Raw genomic sequence first — 20,609 nt, 5'->3', positions numbered from 1 at the left:
CCACAGTATTCAGAATTAAAACTAGCATCCTGCAATACAGAAGTATTTATTGAGTAGATCAAGAAATAGTAGAACTCAAAAGTAGTTTTCAATAACAAGATTTATTACTGACTACTGTCTTCCCAAGGAAATTCTGTAGGAGTCAGAACTACCATAGTATACTCTGAATTTCTGTCAATTGTTAGAAGATAAATATATAAATCCTATCTGATAATGTTTGTACATGGCAAAAATCCAAGTAGTAAATTACGATTACTGGGACAGAGCAAATGGTTCACAGTAAAGAATTATGGTTTAGCCCATCCTATTTGGAGAGAAAACTGAATAATTAAATATCTGTTCTTTGGTTACTGTATCTTGGAAACTGTCTCTGGAAGGCATATGCGGTCATACGAGGCAAATACATCCTCACAAGTTCCTGTCTTAGTATGATGGTGTGGTTTGAAAAAAGACAACCAAACAACAACAACAAAAAACCCCAACTGTCAAAGTCAGCTGTTAAGAGGAAAGGTAATTGTGCTGTTTGCATATTAATAGTATATTGTTGTATTTGGCGCTTTAAAAATTGGGGACTGCAGAAGAGATCCATGAAAATGATCCAGAACCTGGAGAACATCCTTCGTACTGAGATCCTTAAGAGCTGTGTGCATTTGCTTGAGAGGATTTAGAAGAAACATGAAAACAGTAAAAAAAAAGCTGGAAAAGGAGAGAAAAAAAAAATCAAGTACCAAATATAGCACAGAAGAGGCATAATCAGAAACTAATTGAAATAAGATTAATTGAATGAGAAGATATCATGTAATTAGATACAATTTATGGGTTTAATACATTAAAAGTGGCTAAATTGGAATGATTCAGTGACTTTAAATGCAGTAAACATATGAACTGAATTAAATGCAGAAAGTGATGTTTAAAAGAGTGTCATTTGTATTGCAAAGTTTTGCATGATACGATAGTTATATAAGGCCATAATTACATTATCATGCTTCCCTCCCTACACTTAAGGTCTTTGCCTTTCACAAGCTTGATGAAGAAGGGAAAATAATTTTAAATTGCATGAACTACCATAAACCACTTGTTTTCTAACTTCTGAATATTTAAGTTTAAAAAATCAGACAGTGTTCACATTTTTGCATGCATTAAGATACACAGATCAAAATAGTGACAGACCAGAGATGAAAACTATGCAGAGAAAACATTAAGTATTCAGCATTACCTTTTAAATCCTTATAGGCAAATTGTTTTATTTAAACCAGCTGAATTACAGTTGTGCTTGAAGTTCTGCCTTGTTTTTTCCTCAGTTTGGTTTTCTCCCTACCCTGAAGTCAGCTGACTACCACTCCTCCCTTATGATACATGCTTAGGCACCATGGTAGGGCAATCTGCCAGCTTTTAAAGGATTTACAACACCAAAAATATACTCCTCCTTGCTACTTGACATACTTAGCAGAAAAACACTACAATTACCTCCTCTGACAGGGACTTTTTGGTTTAAATATAACATTTTTAACAACCTTCTACTCAAGTTTATGCAACACATTGAATCCTTTTCCATTGTGAATAATCTCACAAAACTCTATACGCTGTATATTATTTATCTAAATAATGAATAGAATTGTGGGCTTGTGGAAAAAGTTTCAAGATGCTAGACTCTGAGATTGTGAGAACTAATGCCTTTCAAATGAGGTTATACCTAGCTGTGCTGGCAAGACCAAACTTGTAATCAGTTTGTGGCATTACTGTGTGGCTTTAACAGATGCATCATTTCCTTGTAGTATGCAGAGGACCTAGGATTTTTTTCATTCTTGGACCTTACTAATGTATCCTGCTGCTGTAATTAAAAGAACATGGACTGTGTACTGTATCTGCCAGTTGAGTTTTCAAGCACTTCACTGATACAATGTAGTCTTAGAAGTGTTTTGATCGTCTGCTTGCTAAATGAAAGGTTTGGAAGAACAGCAGACAGAAGAAACTGTTCTGAAGTGCTATTCCAAATCTGGGCTTTTGGAGTAAGTGTTAAAAACTTGAATCATTAGCACATTGTATTCATAACAGGGTATTTATGCTGTTTCATGCATTTTTAAAATGTAAAAACAACTCTTAACCTGAGAGAGAAGAGCATTCTTTAGTATGGAGATAGTGATTTTAAGCTAGGAAAGATGTCGTTATTTTTTTGAATAGTTGCAATGCTTTGACTTGGTACAGCCAAGTTAGTGAAAACTTCCTTTCTTTTTTATAAAGCCATTTTGATGGACATTGCTTGTCTCTTGCAGTATAAGGATGTAGTTCCAGCATCAGTTTAAGCTGATCCAAGTTTCTGTTGCTGTGGTCCTGCATGAACATTCCTGCCCTTTCTCTTGCCCTAGTTACTAGCATTCATCCAGTTTATGGTGTATTAGTTGAAAGAAGTAGATCTGCAAAAAACTAATTTTGCAAAATAAAACTTCACTGGACATTTTAGCATAGGTTTATTTGCTTCACCACAGTCCCTTTCTGGCTTGTGCTGGCAATAATGTTCCTGCAGTCAGCCAAGTCTGGAAATCTGTCTGGTTGAAATCAAACCCTGGAAAACAAAAGACTAGTTCTCAATCTAATCCTCTGTCTGAGAAGTCACACAAGTGCTTTTGTCAGCAGGGAGGAGTGTGTGGCAGAGGACTGAAGGGAGGGTGGGATTTCCCATTTCAGAGGCAGCAAGCTGTTAAGGTGGTTTGGCTGCAGTCAGCACTACACCACACTAGAAGGAAGGTCCTGATTGCTTGTCCTCTTCCAGCTGCTGCTGTGCTGGCTCAGGAGCTTGCTGCTCTTGGTGTCTTGGTACCAGCTCTTCAGATCTGACTGCTAATCGTGTGATTGCGCCTTAACACGTGTCAGCCAAAGCTTATCATCAGCTGAGCCAGTAATGGGTCACTTTTGCTGAAAGAGGAAGGTCTTGCTTCCCTTTCTTCTCTCCTCCAGCCTGTGTGATGCATCCCCTTCCCTCTGCCAACTCTTGCACTTGTTGGAGCCATCTGTGAGCCTTCTCAGTTTGTTAGATGATGGGAAAAGAAACCCTTCTTTCTGGCAATAGGGTAACAGGTAGTCTTTTGTGGAAGAGGATGATAAGCAGCAGGAGCACACAGCAGACCAGGAGGAGGGAAGGATGACTAGTTATGTTGAGCTTTCAGGTTGGCTCAATCCATTTTGTGACACCATCTCTCAAGTTTAAGTTTTTCAATTTAGCGCAGCTGACCTTGACTAAAATGGGCTTAATGAGCTGTTGTGCAAGCTGCTCAGCTGCTCAGGCAGGATGGCAAGGACAAGCAACGAGTGCTGGGTTTGGATGATAATCTCACTGTGCACGTGGACATCTCTACTCAGGGTGGGGAAATACTATTTACACTGGTTGAGGAAAGCTACTGAAATTTCCTTAGCAAAATGTACATCACACAATTTAATTAGCGACTTTTTAATGTGCAGCGACTTTTACCTCTTCATTTAAGAGACTAATATGCAGAGCTTCAGAATAAAAAGTGTTGGGCAATGTGTTCTTTCAGATTGCTGTTATTTTTCAGAAATCATTATAAAATGATGGGTTAATTCTAACTGAGAGGGAGTTTTGATTAAGAAATGCATTTATCATTTTAATACCCATTTGAATTCAATTTTTTTAATTAAACTGAAAATTCAGTTAATGTTTTAAAAAAAATTAGGATGTAACTGTAAACTTTGCAGTAACTAGCCTTTAAATAGAATTTTAGTCAACTTCAACAGATACACACTACATAACATGCAACAAGTGGTGATTAGGGCACTGGACTGGGAGAGGGAATGTGAGCTTGTGAATTGCCATAGGCTCAAGAGGGAGGTCAATCCTCCTCAACAATGGCTGCTCTGTCTATGAAGACATTGTTCTGCCTTGGTTTTGTTCTTTTTTTTCTTTCCTCCAGATGCATTTTGAATGAAAGTGGCAGATTGCTGTGCTTTATGAGGAACTCAGTGTTTCAGCTTGTGGGATTGGATCCAACTAAGTGATCAAAGTGTTTAGGTACTGCCCACATTGAGAGCAGATGCAGAGCTCAGCCTTACAACCACTGGAGGAACCCAGGAGGGACTTGCAGAGTTGTAGACCCAGAAGTTACTAATCTGTGTAGCAAGATCAGAAAGATAACACAGATATCTGTGCAGATAACACAGCTGGCAGGAGAGAAAATTGTTTTCAAATCTCTAATATTGTTCAAAGAACAGGGTCTTCTCTGTTTGAAATATTAACTAATTCAAGTTTAATGTACTCTAACAAAATTGTTTTGGAGAAGAGGAGACGGGAAGGCAGTTCTAGCTTAGTCCTATGGGAGACCACTAATATGCTTTAATTTGGAATGAGAGTAGTGTCTGTTCCCTTGTGAGGATCCATGCTTGTTCAGTGCTTGCTTTGCCTGGTGTGAATGTCAGCTAAGATGCTAGATAAGAGCAGGGATTTGGTGTGGTGGTGGCTTCTTATTGGTATCTGTTGTTGAGTCCCATCTTATATACATATATATATATATATGAAAAAGTCAAGAAAAATCCCAAATAATGCTGTCAGCCACTTACCAAAGCCAGTTTTTAACAAAAAATGCAGTATTTGGGTGCAAATAAAAGAAAAAAAAAATTTTGTATTTATTAGTATACAAAATAATTTCTATTCATACCCAAATAATACTTTAAAAAAATATATATACTTAATTAATGGGGTTTCAGTTATGTGTATCTGCTTATCATTCTGTGACTTTCCTCCCTACATTACCTGACTCAAACTCCTCCTGCAGACAGTGTGTGTTTTAAAAGTAAAATTTACTTAAAGCTTTAGAATTAAAAAAATTCCCATACCATTTGAAGGGGTCTTAAAGCAGTTTCAGAAATGCAGTAGCTGAAGAATGTGCAGAACAAACTCCCTGTAAGTGTGTTGATTGCAAGCTTACTGCCATAACATTATCATTTGTCAGTCATATCTGTGCTTGAACTTAAAGGCCTGTTAAATGATTGAACTGATTTTTGTCCTATGGAGCATTTAGGGTTGTGTAACTTCAGATAGAATTGCTTAGGCAGTATAATACTGATGTTATTTCTAATCAGAAGCTGATCTGTATATTAATTTTAGAATAAACATATGCATTTGACATACTAAATACTATTTTGATTTGGTCTTCGTTTTTCTTTATGCAGGTTTGTTGTGGAAGGTCATATTCCATATTTGAATGTTTTTCAGCATTTTCCAGAGAAGATGAAATTATGCGGACTTGACCTTAAGATCTTTTGTGTAGAGGTAATTTTTTTCTTAAAGGGAAAGATTAAAAAAAACCAACCAAAACCTAGTAATCTTGTGGCTTTTTAATTTTTTTGGTCACTGTACTAATAAGTTGATTAAATCTATTCTTATATTGTAGAGTTCATGTTTTGCGTTATTGGAGCCTGTGCAGAAAACAGTGCACTCCATGACTCGGAGTGCTTTAATCTTTAACCAGTCTTATTAAGCTGATTACCTAGGTTAAAACGAAATCAATAAGTACTTGTGGAGAAAAAGTTATTCAGAGCTGTTCTTGGAACACTCAGAAATAGGATTTGGCTTCATGTCTAAGGGCAATATATTATCCTTTTTGGTGCTTATTTAAAACTTCTCTTGAATTTGTTTGTAATTCCAGATTCTTTTCATAAAATATGGTTTAGATGCTATCTCTTGTTCTCTTTCTTGCTGTACTGGTTGAAATATATCAAACCTAAAATCTACATAAGGGGTTATGGCCCTTCTAGAAGCTGCATAGTGATGGACAGTCTTGAGTAAAATGTAAATTTCCCATATTTAAGGTTATTATGTATTGTGGTAATGATTGCCCACAGGTCTTTTTGTTGCAGAAAAGAAGTTTATAATGGATTTTTGAAGCGTGCAAATAAAATCTTAGCTTTTAAGAGCAGATAGCAGTAATTCTGCTCACAGGAAAAGCTAGGTTTTGGTCTGCTGTAAGGTGTTTGTAGCCCAAGCCCTCAGTGATGATGTTGCAAGTAATGTTACCGTTCTCCAATATGTAGCTTATATTCAGCAGGTCGTGAGTTCTTCAGAAGCTAATCTGTAGCCTTTCTTTTTTTTTTTTTTTTAAACCACTGCTATCCTGTCTGCATAAATAATAACTATGACCTCAACTTTTAAAATCAGGAGATAAATTTAATATAAGACCTCTTGATTTCTTTTTTGGCCTTAGATCTTTCCTTAATAGGAAAGATACATTAGGTTGAAATGTGTGTGTGAACTTTTTTTTTTTTTTTTAAACTCTTTTAATGCTCAGTGTCTCTGTCCTTCTTTGCCTCCATCTTTTGGAGTTGTTTTTGTCTCTCAAAAATAGTTACACAGAACTTCTATTCTGGACTGACTAAATAAAATAATGCCCCCTCTCCCAATCCTACAAATCGCACAGGTAAAATTCTGGTATGAATTGCAGCTGTGAAATTTGTACCATGCCTCAGAGTGGGAGATCTGGTTTGCAGAGAGGAGATGACAGTTGGCCTTGGAGGATCCTACTGCTTTCTTTTGGGATAGAGCTGTTCCTGGCATGCAGGATGATCTGATGCCAATCCTGAAAGTGATTCCATCAGTCCCTATTAGCTTACTTTCTCCCAGAGCTGTCAGTTTGGATTATTCTACTGTCCCTCCATAAGCACACTTCCAGTATGGATTGTAGCATGTCCTGGTGTGGGAGCGGGACTTAACAATTTGAAAGGCACAATCTGGTCGATATAATCTCGTTCCACTTTTATATAGATAAGGAAGTCTAGCCGCTTCACCCTCTGTCTTAAACACTTATATAGCATATATGCATTTTCCTTTTTTTACAAACTGGGGAAAAAAAAAACAAATCCAATTTTTTTTGTCTTAATATTGCTTATGATGACTCTGTATCTAGTGTGGTCTGCTATTTAGTTTACAGGAAATTGCAGATCTAAAAGCTGAATTTGTGTAGCTTTTGACTTCTATCTTGCTTATCTGTGATACTGACACCTGCACCCCTCACTTCCAAAGTGTAAGTAGATATACATACTAATCAAGTCATCTCTTAACTGTGTTTTCATTGAGGTACATAGGTAAAGTTCTGTAAGCTTACTGTACAGTTTGTTTTCCATCCACTCCAGTATTCTTGTGGCTTCCTCTTTCTAGGAATATCTGCTCCCTACTCTACCTTCAATGTTCCTTTAGTAATGCATCCTCAGGTTTATTTAGTATTAACATTTTTGGCTACGTCATTGAGCTGATAATTGCAAAAACCTTACTAGCAGTTTCCTGCATCTTATGTTTCAGAACTGATCTTGCTGCTCATTGCAGCACTGAGATTACCAATAGCTTGCTGTATCTAGTTTTGACATCTGAGTTTTGAGAAATTCAAGATGAGGTTATTGTCTTGGAGCAGAAAGTCAGACTGTGTAATACTCCATCCTGAAAATACAGCCTTCATTCTTTTCTCCTTGGTGTTCTGTACACAATATTCTATAGACAATTATCTTCAAAACCTTTATGGGATTATGACTGTTAATAACCGGGCAGGTCAGATGCTCTAATGCCATTGTTTGTTGTGCTTCAAGTCTGGTGAACGTAAGCTGCAAACATGTTAAAAAATCTTGATAACTGACAGGACTATTCAATATGTCTCTTTTTAATTTTGAACAGATGTTTAGCGCATTTAATTGTGTCCTGTGCTAATTCCTTGCAGCCCAAATTTGAATCAAGAAGTAGTTATGTCACAGTAGCTTGAGGGATTTGAAGTCATACTAAGTATCATTTTATCAATTAAGTACAGAGGAAGCCTAACTGGATAAGGCTTATCTTATATAAAAACATTCTCAGTGGCTTAAAGTTTTGGTTTTTTTCAGTAACAATTTCCCAGACACCCAAAATATACTGAATTTGTACAAGGCTGAAGTTGTTATAGCTTTAGAAAAAAATAAATGCAACAATTATTACAAGGTGAGTCACATCTTCTTTCTCTCTTTCTATGTAGTGGTGTGTGTATGTGTACATGCACAATTTTTTTTTTTATGCCTTGTCATTTAGTAGTAACATTTCATATGCAAGGAATGTGACTAGTCTCAGGCTTTCCAGCTGATGAACCTCTGTGCTATGTAATACAGGAATGGAGTCCATATCACTGACAAATTTTCCCTGTTCTGCATACAGTTTAGCAATTAGAGCTGATTGCAGCATCTGTCATACAAGGAGAGGCTGAGAGAGCTGGGATTTTTATCACTGAGAAGAGAAGGCTGAGGGGAGATTTCAGTAATGTGTATAAACACCTGACAGGAAGAAGTGGGGATGGAGTCAGGCTCTCTTCTTGGTGGTGCGCGGTGGAAGGACAGGAGTCAACGGGCATGAACTGAAATACAGGAAATTCCATTTAAACATAATTTTTTTTTTACCGTAAGAGTGATTGAATGCTGGAACAGGTGGCCCTGAACCACTGTGGAGTCTGCATCTTTGGAGATGCAAAAAACCTGACTGGACGCAATCCTGAGCAACTTGGTGTAGTTGACCCTCCTTTGAGCAGAGGCGTTGGACTCTGTGATCTCCAGAGGGCCCTTCCAACCTCAAGTTATGCTATGATTCAAATGGTATAGTATGCCTTGTATTCTATTTCACATTTTCAGTGTAGGCGGCAGATAAGCCCTTCATATTTTAGTAATGGAACAGCTAATAAGAAGGGCATAGTACTTCATTCTGCCCAAACTGAACTTTATTTAAAATACCTGCCACAAAGGTTATTGTATCTGGACACCTGTGTCCAGAAGTCTGGGAGCTCTGGGCGTGACTGCCTCATAAATAAAGAGAAAAGGAGCTTCCACTTCTCCGTGTCATCTTTATCATGATGCGTAACTGTTAGACACGTGTCAGGTCCTATTTGGAGATAAGTACTACCTGTCCTGGTTTCAGCTGGGATAGAATTAACTGTCTTCCTAGTAGCTGGTACAGTGCTGTGTTTTGAGTTCAGTATGTGAAGAATGCTGATAACACTGATGTTTTCAGTTGTTGCTCAGTGGTGTTTAGACTATAGTCAAGGATTTTTCAGCTTCTCATGCCCAGCCAGGGCACCTGACCCAAACTGGCCAACGGTGTATTCCATACCATGTGACGTCCCATCTAGTTTAGGAACTGGGAAGGGGGGGGCAGGGATTCGCGGCTCGGGGACTGGCTGGGTGTCGGTTGGCGGGTGGTGAGCAATTGCCCTGCGCATCATTTGTACATTTCAATCCTTTTATTACTACTGCTGTCATTTTGTTAGTGTTATCATTATCATTATTAGTTTCTTCTTTTCTGTTCTATTAAACCGTTCTTATCTCAACCCAGGAGTTTTACTTCTTTTCCTGATTTTCTCCCCCATCCCACTGGGTGGGGGGGGAGTGAGTGAGCGGCTGCGTGGTGCTTAGTTGCTGGCTGGGGTTAAACCACGACACTACCTCACAAATATTTTATGAAGGAGAAAAGTACTTTATAAAGAAGATCTTTGCATAAAATGAGTTGTTTATCGTCCATATGTGTTTATCTTTCCATTGCTCCAAGTCTCTTTTCTAAGCCTTCACTTGATTAGTCATTCTATTTATCCCTTCCTCTTTTAGTCATGTGTGTGTTAGAAGTTAGCCTTTGGTAAATGGGTTTTACCTAAATGCACAATCAGAGGACTCACAGGGCAAACAGCAGCTGTAGCAGGATGCTTCTGCTTAGTTGTTAGTTCAGAAGTTCTAAGTTCCCAATACAAGAGAAGAAAAGCAAGTTTTCATCTTATTCTGCAAAATCTCCTTTTTCTAAACCAAGTATTCTTATTCCATCTGATTAAAACCTTTTTTTTATGCATCAAAAAAGAGTAAGATACTAAAGTTTTGGGTTTTGTTCTATGCAGGAGATGAAGGTTTTTTTCTTGCTATTTGCAATTTGTGTAACTACAGTAATCCCTGCTGATCTTGAGGCTTGTGCCAGTAGCCAATACATCTTTGATGAACGCAGTCATCTTTTCTTTTAGGTGGAAGTCATCTTTGTTTCCTTTTGAATGCACAGGATGTCTATTTCTTTGAAAGCCCACTAGTATAGGAGTTAAAAATGAATTTGTAAATTATTAGTAGTATATATAAAGTTCCATGGCTACTTTGCTTTCAGCTTGTTTTCTTTTTATTGATAGTATCTGTCCTGCAGTGGAGCTACACACAAATTCCCTCTTCCATTTCTGCTTGAAGTAGGGATACATCCTGAAGATACGCATCCTCTATTTTGTTTTTAGGGATTTATCTTTATCCTCATACAAAATTGATTAAAGCATCCCTTTTCTCTTGAGGTAGCAACAACTTGTCCTTGCCTTAGATCTGCTTTTCCTTACATTTTTGACTCGGGACTGTACACCTGATTTTTATGTAATCATTTTGTTTGTGCTTTAAAGTTGGTTCTGCTTTGTTGTCTCAAGTTTACCTTTAGCTTTCATTACTTTTTAGAAAACTTATTAATTTTTGGCATATTTTACCCTTAATGCATTGTAGGTTGATTTTTTTTTTTATGTCCAAAAATAATTTTTGTTTTTGGTTCTCAAGTTCTTAACATGCACACATGCGAACTTAAATGTACATGTATATGTAGGTAAGCACGTCACTCCCATGGCTGTTGGGCAACATGATTTACTAAAGTATTGAAGATAACACACAGGTCACTTTGGAGTATGTGCTGTGTGGAACAGGATAGGTGTAGTCTCATAAATATCTTTCAGATCCTGTTGTTCTGAAGATCTTTGGGAATGGTCATCTTTTTAGATGCACAAGTTTCTGAACTTGGCAAGGAGCCCAATGTGTGACCTCAGCGAAATTCCCTTCTCTCAATCTCTCCTCCAACTTCAAAATAACTCTTCTTCCTACGTTATTAAGAATCTCTTCTTCTCGGTGGCATGGGGGGCCTAGGAGAAAGTTGAGTTTGGTGGGTGTTAGATGAATTCTGCTCAGAATTGTCCACCAACATGCCCTCGAAGACAAAAGAAATGGGTATTTGCTGAATTATCCTTGCTACTTCTTCTGCCCTGGAGTGTGGTCACGGAATGGCTACTCTATACAAGCCTTTCTCTTTTTTTCTTCTTTTTTTTTTTTTTTTTTCTTTTTTAATCTTAGATGGAAGTAGCTGCACAATTCCAAGTCTGTCTGAAACCTTCTGTCTTTTACAAGGCCACTGAATGCTTCAGTGTTGACAGTGTTGATATATTTTGCTGGGTAGGAATCTATATTTAAAAAATGCTTACTTTTTTGTTTTAGAGTTGAATTCTATTCCTTTCTGTCTTCCTCTGTGGGTTTTATTTGGTGGTGATTGGTTTGGTTTTTTTTTAATAGTCCACTGAATATTGCTGCCCATAACAAGAAATGTACGTACTTAGAGAGCTTTGACCTTGCAATGTGAGAAAATTAATATCCAGGTTACTTTTTGGTTGTCTTGGTATACATTGTTATTTTTTTGTTTTCTTTTACACATCCTACCTCCATCTTAGCCATATTAACAGAAGCACTGCTTGAATTCTGTTCTATATAATTTACATATTTCCATCCCTAGATGTCTTGATTCTTAAATAACTCCTAGTGTTACTCCAGTTTTTTGCATGATACAGAAATGCTTTCTGAACTTCCAGCTGAGTGGGATGTTAGAATCTTCCTTACCTTTGCTTGTGGAAAATTCTTGAATGCATCCTGGTAAAGTGGCAGCAATATACTGTGCTTGTCAGAAATCAGTGTTGTGGACAAGAGGAGAAGAATCATGAAACACAAAAGCACATGTCAGGTTTTTCTCCCCTTTCTTCCACCTAACTGAAAGGCTTCTTGTTTCTTTCTTCTCCTTGTTATCTTTTTTCTTTCATGCTTAATAGCTTGTCATTCTATATTAAAATTATATCTATTTTTGTCTGTGTCAGATGAGGTCAGTAGCTCTGGGCAGCTCTCCATTGTGTTCAGTTTAATAAGAATTTTAATTCATGCTTCATTATGAACTGGTGTTGGCTTTGATGGGAAAAGGATGAGTTTGGAAAGAAATATTTGCTGCCCTAAGAAAAGGTCTAATTCATCCTTTTCCTTAAAGGTCTTACTTTTCCTTTGCCTGTGAGAGGTATTGAAGTAGGTACCATAACGTGTTTATAAAGTAGACTGGAAAACTTCAGCTCTTTTGAGAATGTGCCACTTCAGTGCAGAGTGTTTTATTCTGTATGATGCTTTGGATTTATTTTATTTGAGTTGATTTGAGTTGGAGGAGTATATACCTTGCACACATATGTTCACACACACACCCTCCCTAGCTTGGATTATTAAATTTCTTTCCTCTTTTATTTAGGAATGAAAGGCTTGCTTTAAACATTGAGAGGAGATCATTCTTCTCTATGCTGTCTGGAAACTTTCCAATTCTTTGGTTTCTTCTTTTACAGTATTCTATAGCTTGTATTTTCTTTTTGTTCTTCTCTTCCGTTTCTTTCTTTAATTTTTTTTTTAATTTTGCTTGATTTTATTCTTGGCAGCACTTTTGTATCTGTGTTTCTCTGCCACTAATCCTTCTGCCACCCATCTTTCTGTGTCAGCTTCGATCAAATCTCACTTCTGCTGAGGATGCGAGAGATCCAATTTCTGAAATGAATTTGTCAAGATACTCCTCTGCTATCAAGGATGCTTCTGTTTTGCTCCTTTGTTCTGCATGCTTTGCTTTCCAGCAGAGCAGCTCTTGAATTTTGAGTACAATTATGAGTTAGTCTTCTAGTGAGACTTTGTGGTAATTTTGATTTGGGTCCCCTTTAGCTATCCCATAAAGAATGAAAAAGGTTTTTCAGAGCAGCTCCTTGTGGGAGCTGGAGTTTCAGTTGGCTCTCTCCTCTCCTGACCTGAAGGTTGCTTGACTGATGGGATATATTTAGCTTCTGTTTTTCCCATTACCATTGTATTATTTTGTTCAGGATCTGTGCCAGGCTAATCATTCTAGAGTTCCTGAATTTCCCCTTTTACATTTTTTTAAATACTGCATATTAATTTGGAGAGTCCTTTGATGTTTAGAATTTCTTAAGATTATTTAAAACCCAACATTTGTGTTTCAGAGAGCTCTTCAGTTATTTCCTTGAAGCTTCTTGTATGTAAATTATCTGGGCCTCTCCTTTGTAAAATACTCAGTTTTATCAGATACTGGTTTGCTTTTTTGCAGACGTAATTTTTCTCTTCCTTACATATGATTTTAACGAGGTGGATTTGTATTTTTTTTTTCAGTTATAGAACAATCTTGCTTTTTCTTTATGTTTGTTTCATGACTTACCCATTTACCTGTGGCATTGAAATTCGAGGTTTTGGATTTTGTTTTTTTAGTTTCCCTGCTGCTTATGGCTAAGTCACCTTTACCTCTTGTTTCATTGCAGAATATCTATAGTGCTGTTTCTTGCCTCTTTTTATCCAGGAGATTGTCCCGGAGCACTATGCAGTCAAATCTCCCCTCTGCTTCAAAAGGGGGATCTTTTATTTGTGGTTTTCCCTTTATCCCATTATCCCACAATAAAAAGAGGGGTATGACAGACCTGTCTGGGAGTGTAGTGACCTGCTAGGACTGTATTTGGAGAGGTCTAAAGCATGTGCTTTCATATCTAGGAGCTACACATTTTTGTATCATTTACTATCCTATATGAGAACAAGATTTAAAGTCGGGACTTGTATCCTGGTGCAGTACTACCCAGTGCGGAACTTGTCTTCCAAGTTCAAAATGATGATGTAATGTTAATAATTTATGTTACAATATGGTTAAATGTTGCTGAGTTTTACTATGCCAAGAAGGTTACCATACCTCAGATACCGAACCTCAGATTCAGCCCCTCTTTCTGATTCTCTTCATTACAGGCAACATGACAGCTGGAGTGCAGTTATTAATACTCGCGCTCTATAGACGTTTTGCACCTTGTGACCATCTAACAACTCAGTTGTTCGGTAAAAACTGGTTTAAATTAAATGGGGATGTGCCACAAAAATGCATTTGAATCAATTCAGCATTGTTCAAGCATAGTAAAAGCCATTTTGTTTTGTAAATTTAGCTGACAAGTTTAAGTGGTTTAAGATGCCTTCTGATTTTGATTTCCCTGTGAATGCTGGGGGCAGAACAACTGTCAGGTAGCCTAGAGGAAAACATAAAATTGGAGGGTTTCTCATGGATTAAGAAAATATGATTGCTCAATATTTTGACAATTACCTGGTATATACAACCAGAACTAGGACTTGGTTGTAGTCTTCAGCTTTCGAGGCTAATGGCTCAATTTTAGAAGTAATTTGGCATTCAATCCTCATTAATTTCTAATCATGGCTGCCAGCTTGCTATAAAGTGTGAGCGTGTTCATGTAATTTATGCTGCTAGGATTGGTTGAATAATTTGGCTATGTTCTGACCAGAAGTAGCATCAGTATTACAGGTTTCTTAAAAACTAGTTCTTTGAATTTGCAGTACTGAATAACACATGGAAACTGTCTGTCACTTCTGTATCAAAGTGTATTGCTCGGCTTATTCACAATGGAAACACTTTTTTGCATTTTCTTGTTAGATACCTTGAGCTGCTTCTGATTTTTTTTTTGTTTCCTGCAGTCAGGAGCATAGTACAAATTGACAAAATATTTTACTGTGTTTGAAGTGCCTAAACTTAGATAGATAGGATCTTCCTTGGGAGGCTTTGAAAAGTAGCTACCTCTCTAACTAACTGAGAGCATTGTCATTAGATAACTTAAATGTAGATACTGAAGAAGGATAGACAGAGATTAGCAGAGGGACTGTTATTACAGTATTGATGCTTCTCTCTTCTTGCCTACACTCAGCTCTTTTCCTGGAGGGCTGGGCAAGCTCATAGAGTTTGCATGCTGCTTTCATGCACAGTGGTAATTCTTCCCACCTTACACTGAGAACAAAGCCAAAGTACTTTTTCATCATTCTTTCTAATACAGAAAAAATGAATCTTCTCACACAATAAAATAAATGAGCAGTGAACTTTGTTGCAACACCGGAATGAGTGAGGTCTGTACTTAAACCATAGGGTGCTCAGGGAAGAGCATGATGTCTGTGAGGACAACGTTACTTAGGAATGGCTGTAGAGCACGCTGCTCATACCTGCCTTTCTCCAAGCGTAGAGCTGGGGGCTAGGTACTCTGGGTAAACTCTAAGCTTATATGAAGCTGTAATATTGACCACTGAAGATCCTTTGAAATTTCATGATGACTGTTTTTAGCATTGTTAAAAGTACAGGTGTTTGACCTGCTCTTCAGGCTAATGCCTCCCTCAGGTTTGCTGGTATCATTCCTTGATTTGTACCCTAAATTGGATGCAATGTGGCTGAGTGCTTGTATACAGCAAATGTTATTTCATTCTTTGTGATTGTTTATATCAGAGATGCTATTTATGGTAATAATTTCATCAACTTAAAAGCAGAAGGATTAGCATTTGCTTCATTACAGAGTTTGGGTACGTGAATAAAAGTTTATAAACTTGACAGTATTTCTTAAGTCCTCCTGTTCCTGTAGTTGTGGGTGTGGATTTAGTCTCCTAATTATAGTACTCTTCTAGGAGGGGCAGATGAAGTGAATCACTGTTCTACGGCTTTATGTTTTTTGTCCCACTGTCTAAGGAGGAGTGAAATTCCTCTGTATACTTTTGTATTCTGAATATTGCATGAGATTGCTGTACTGAAATTCTTACTGTGGAAATGATTTATACCATTTGGTGACTGCTTTGGTATAGCTGATTGGGTAGGTGACAACAATCTAAACTGACATTACTGTTTTGAATGCTGATACGTCAAATCATTTTCTAGTCTGAAGATGGTTTTTAAAATAAAATGGTCTGCTGACCATTTTTTATGAGTAACCCTTGTAGGAAAAGGTAAAATACATGTCATTGATGCAAGACTACCTGTACTTGCAGAAGTCATTTTTAAAGAAGAATGATAATTTTAAACAAAAAATCCCAGTGTAAACAAAAGTATACCTACAAATTGCTTAGTCTTCATCAATCTATTCGGTCTCATTTTTTCACTTTTATTCTCTTCTTTCTTGATAAAATTCTTAATCCTATGTTATGATCAGTCTGGAACAAGTCTTGAAAAAATGCTACCCTCTTGATCAGATGGTGGGGGTGGGTGGAGGAAAAAAAAGTGGCAAACCTTCCCCATTCTGCATCTTCTGAAGTATATAATCTCTGAGCTTCACGGTTATGAGAATTCAGATGGAGCAAATACAGCCTGAAATTTCTCAAATTTTCTTCCTGTCCAACAGTTGACTTAAAAAAAACCCAAAACTTGGTCTATTTGAAGAAAATAGTAGTAAGTAGAGAAAAATTGAGTGGGAAGGAGAAGACCTTAACACAGATACAATGCAAGTTTTGCGGTTTTTGTATGGCATCATTACAGTGGGTAAGCATTACAGGTTAGTTTTTGGTTTAAAAAAAGATAGTCATTCATTGACCCATGAGCTACTATTAAAGCACACAGATACACTTTTTTCCCACCAATGTCTGTTTTGTGTCCAAGCATACCCACAAAGTACATGTCAGTCAACAGATTTGTCCATGCTATTATATTTGTTAAGTAGGAAGTGATTTTATTTTTAAAGGATACAATTTGTAGCATTCTCTGAAAGCTGATGTTATCAATGCTGTTATGTTCATGTACCAGCCTTAGTTTAAATATCTGTGTGATGTTAATTATACATGTTTCTGTAATCCCTTCATGATGCTATTTTCAAACATGCAGTTGTTGTAGCCCAGCTACATTGGAATTATTTTCTAATAACTTCTAATAAAGGAATGGAGATAAAAACAACTTTATGTTAATGTATAAATCTATTATGCACCCATATCTGAAATACTATAAGGAATTCTGGTTGGGTTTTTTGCTTTTCTTACCCTCCCTCTTCTCAAAGTTGCAGAAGAACTAACAGGTACAGAGAGTCACAACAAAGATGATCAAATGTAGGGACAATTTTCCTACAAGAAACAATTAATAATATCTACTTACCTTTCAACCTAAAGAAGAGGTGACTAAGAGGAAGATGTGGCGATAGTTTGTAGAACATGTTTAGGAGGCAGCTGTTCAAAGGAGGTTCAAAGGAGCCAACGTGGCTTCACTAAGAGCACATCGTGCCTGGCAAATTCAGTGGCCTTCTACAACAGGGTTACAGCATTGGTGGATAAGGGAAGAGCAACAGACATCATCTACCTGGACTTGTGCAAAGCATTTGACACTGTCCCACATGACATCATTGTCTCTAAATTGGAGAGACATGGATTTGATGGATGGACCATGCAGTGGATAAGGAATTGGCTGGATGGTCAGAGTTGTGGTCAGTGTCTCAATGTCCAAGTGGAGACCAGTGACAAGTGGTATTCCTCAGGGGTTGGTATTGGGACAAGCGCCATTGTCCCAGTGATGTCTTTGTTGGCAACATGGACAGTGGGATTGAGTGCACCCTCAGCAAGTTTGCCTATGACACCAAGCTGTGTGATACGGTCGACACACTGGAGTGAAGGGATGCCATCTAGAGGGGACCTTGACAGGCTTCAGAGGTAGGCCTGTGTGAACCTCATTAAGTTCAACAAGGCCAAGTGCAAGGTCCTGCACATGGGTTGGGGCAATCCCAAGCACAAATACAGGCTGGGCAATGAGTGGATTGAGAGCAGCCCTGAGGAGAAGGACTTGGGGATATTGGGTATTGGTGGATGAAAAACTGAATGAGCCAGCTGTATGCACTCACAGCCCAGAAAGCCAATCACATCCTGGGCTGCATCAGAAGAAGTGTGGCCAGCAAGTCGAGAGAGGTGATTCTGCCCCTCTTCTGTGCTCTCGTGAGACCCCACCTGGAGTACTGCAATTAGCTCTGGGGCCCCCAATGTAAGAAAGAGATGGACCTATTGGAGCGAGTCCAGAGGAGGGCCACAAAGATGATCAGAGGGCTGGAGCACCTCTCCTATGAAGGCAGGCTGAGAGAGTTGGGGTTGTTCAGCCTGGAGAAGAGAAGGCTCCAGGGAGATCTTACTGCAGCCTTTCAGTGCTTAAAGGGTGCTTATAAAAAGATGGAGAAAGACTTTTTACCAGCTCCTGTAGTGACAGGACAAGGGGCAACAGTTTTAGAGTGAAAGAGTGTAGGTTTAGATTGGACGTAAGGAAGAAATTCTTTACTGTGAGAGTGGTGAGGCACTGGAACAGGTTGCCCAGAGAGGTAGTGGATGCCCCATCCCTGGAAGCGTTCAAGGCCAGGTTGGATGGGGCTTTGAGCAACCTGGTCTAGTGGAAGGTGTCCCTGCCCATGGCAGGGGGCTTGGAACTAGATGATCTTTAAGGTCCCTTCCAACCCAAACCATTTCATGATTCTTCCAAGACAAGGATTGGGAGGCGTCAGAAAAGGTTGCTCCTTTGCAGGTTCAGAATCAAACAGCAGGAAATGCAGTTTTATACATTTTGTGGGTAACCAGTAAAAATCCTTGTGTTAGGATGTTCTGGATGTTAAAAGGGCCAGATAATGACTGGACAAAAGCTATGAAGGAAAAGGGATCTGGAACTAAAAGATGCAGAGATGTCACTACTGACTCAGCCACAAATGGTGTGAAGCTGGACAGACATTTGATAGTGTTGTGGCTTGCTTTGTTCATAAATTCTTCCCTGTGTATCTGTCTTGCTCACTGATGGATGCAAGGCTAAATAGATCTTTTTTTGGATTGATGTGGTACAGCCACTTTTTTTTTTGTTCTGGGATTTCAGTTGGGGTTTCAGTTTGTGGGGTTTATGTTCTGGGGAGACTTTTAAGATCGTAAAACTTCATTTTTCATTAACTAGTGATCTCACAACAACTTTTTTTTAAGTCATAGTTCAAGCCTTTAAGTTGGGTGAACTAAATACCGTCCTTTAAAGTTTCAGATTTAGAGATCTGGGCATGTTTCTTATCCAACTTGAAAAATGTTGATGAATGATTAAATGGTGAAAGTATGCAAAATCACTGCTTAAAAGGGGTATCTATAGCCTATGGCAAAGAAACCTCGGCAATGAAAACTACACAGTTTTCTTAAGCAAAAACTTTGCTTTTTGAAAAAAGGGTTTGCATGCTTGTATTTTTCTAGTGATCCTTTGGTTTGTTTTGGTGGAGGAACTAGAGGAATGCTTGTTTAAAAACTCACAATGTAAAGTTTCTTTCTGTTGAGTAGTAGTGATGATACCAATGCAAGGAGGAGGAAGAAGGAATTCTTGCAAGAAGTCTGGCCTAGAAATGTGGCAAGAGGAGAAACGTGAAAAGCTACCTAAGAGTAAATCACTTCTAGGTCATAGGGGAGCCATCCTGGAATGGCAGAAACAGCATCTGAATGGTTTTTGCACTTTACCTGTAATATTTCTAAACAGCCTTCAGTTCTCTTTTGGCCCTAAAAGTAAGCACAGGTCTTGGATTTATGAATAGATTAAGCTAATACTATCTTTTCATGTCTTTGAATAGCGATTAAGGTTTTAAAGTTAAGCATATGGAATTTAGGAATTACTGGAATGAATTTGCTTTTAGCTGAGACTGACGTATAAGTGTGCTAGGGTGTAGTCATTAATCATTTCATCTCATGTTGTTTCTAAACTAAGATAGTGTCTTAGTTTAGCATGCAGAAAATAGTGAGCTGCTCTGTAGATCTTTTCCTTTTCTTCATTTAAAGTGGGAGTTTAAGCCTGCATTAGTGCGTGCCATGTGAAGCCAGCACAGTTGCAGAATATTTGGTTCTTTCTCTTCTTTTGATGCTGGTCATTCCCCCTCATCACGCGATGGTGCCTTCAGCTGCCTTGTGGCTGCTCATCCAGGGCTGGGCTCTCAGGGATGGTGATGTGCTGCTCTATCACAAGGTGGAAAACTGGAACAAAGAGAGCTGCCTGAGGCAACTGAGTGGGTTTGTGGCACCATGAGGAAACCTGAAGATTTCCGAAATCCTGTAAAGTTGGCCGCGTATTTCTTTTTTTTTTTTTTTTTTTTGACACTGGCTTTTCAAAAGGATTTCATATCTCTTAATGATCTGCTACTGGCTAATACCCATGTCTTCAAGTCACTACGCAGCTTATAGGAAACTGCAGCCGTTTGGATTGTCTCGCATTCCAGGTTTTGGTGGATTGCATATTTATATTTTGGTTTGGGTCTGATTCAAACAGACTAATTCCTGATTAAATCTATTAATAAACTCATGGATGCAGGTCAAATTGTTTGCTCTGTTTTCTCCCAGAGTGTTCAGACTGGAACGACAATGGCTTTCTGCTTCCCTGGAAAGTGTATCCACCAGACTGGCTTTTAGACACGTTCTTCTGTTTGCTGAGGTCCTTTTCTCAAAACATTCAAGGTCTGATGTGCAAGACCTTCTTTTCCTGACTAAAACTTGAATGAGCTTAATTGCCATATGATTTTTATTTTTTTTTTAAGTGGTAACTATTTAAAGAATTCAAATTAAGACAGAAGCCAGTCATTCTTGTTTATTTAAAAAAAATCTTCTAAGAAGTATAAAATTCTAGCCATACAAATTCTGCTAATCAGCTATGCTGCTTTTACTTTCCAAAACAAGCAGTGATTCCTGCTTTGGTCTGCTGGTGTTTTGAGATA

At 38.1% G+C, this 20,609-nt stretch overlaps 1 protein-coding gene across 2 annotated transcripts in view; it reads left to right on the top strand.

Annotated features, from left to right (window-relative positions):
• Nucleotides 1-20,609, top strand: part of TAF1B (TATA-box binding protein associated factor, RNA polymerase I subunit B) — a 52,433-nt gene that overhangs the window by 10,277 nt on the left and 21,547 nt on the right. For both annotated transcript variants that reach the window (XM_075049158.1, XM_075049159.1), the window contains exon 8: nucleotides 5,182-5,281. In XM_075049158.1, the coding sequence (XP_074905259.1) occupies nucleotides 5,182-5,281 (100 nt within the window). The remainder of the gene's footprint in view (nucleotides 1-5,181; nucleotides 5,282-20,609) is intronic.

Source organism: Buteo buteo, chromosome 17 (assembly GCF_964188355.1).
Source record: "Buteo buteo chromosome 17, bButBut1.hap1.1, whole genome shotgun sequence".
Lineage (NCBI taxonomy): Eukaryota > Metazoa > Chordata > Aves > Accipitriformes > Accipitridae > Buteo > Buteo buteo.
This window is presented reverse-complemented; position numbering and strand designations above follow the sequence as displayed.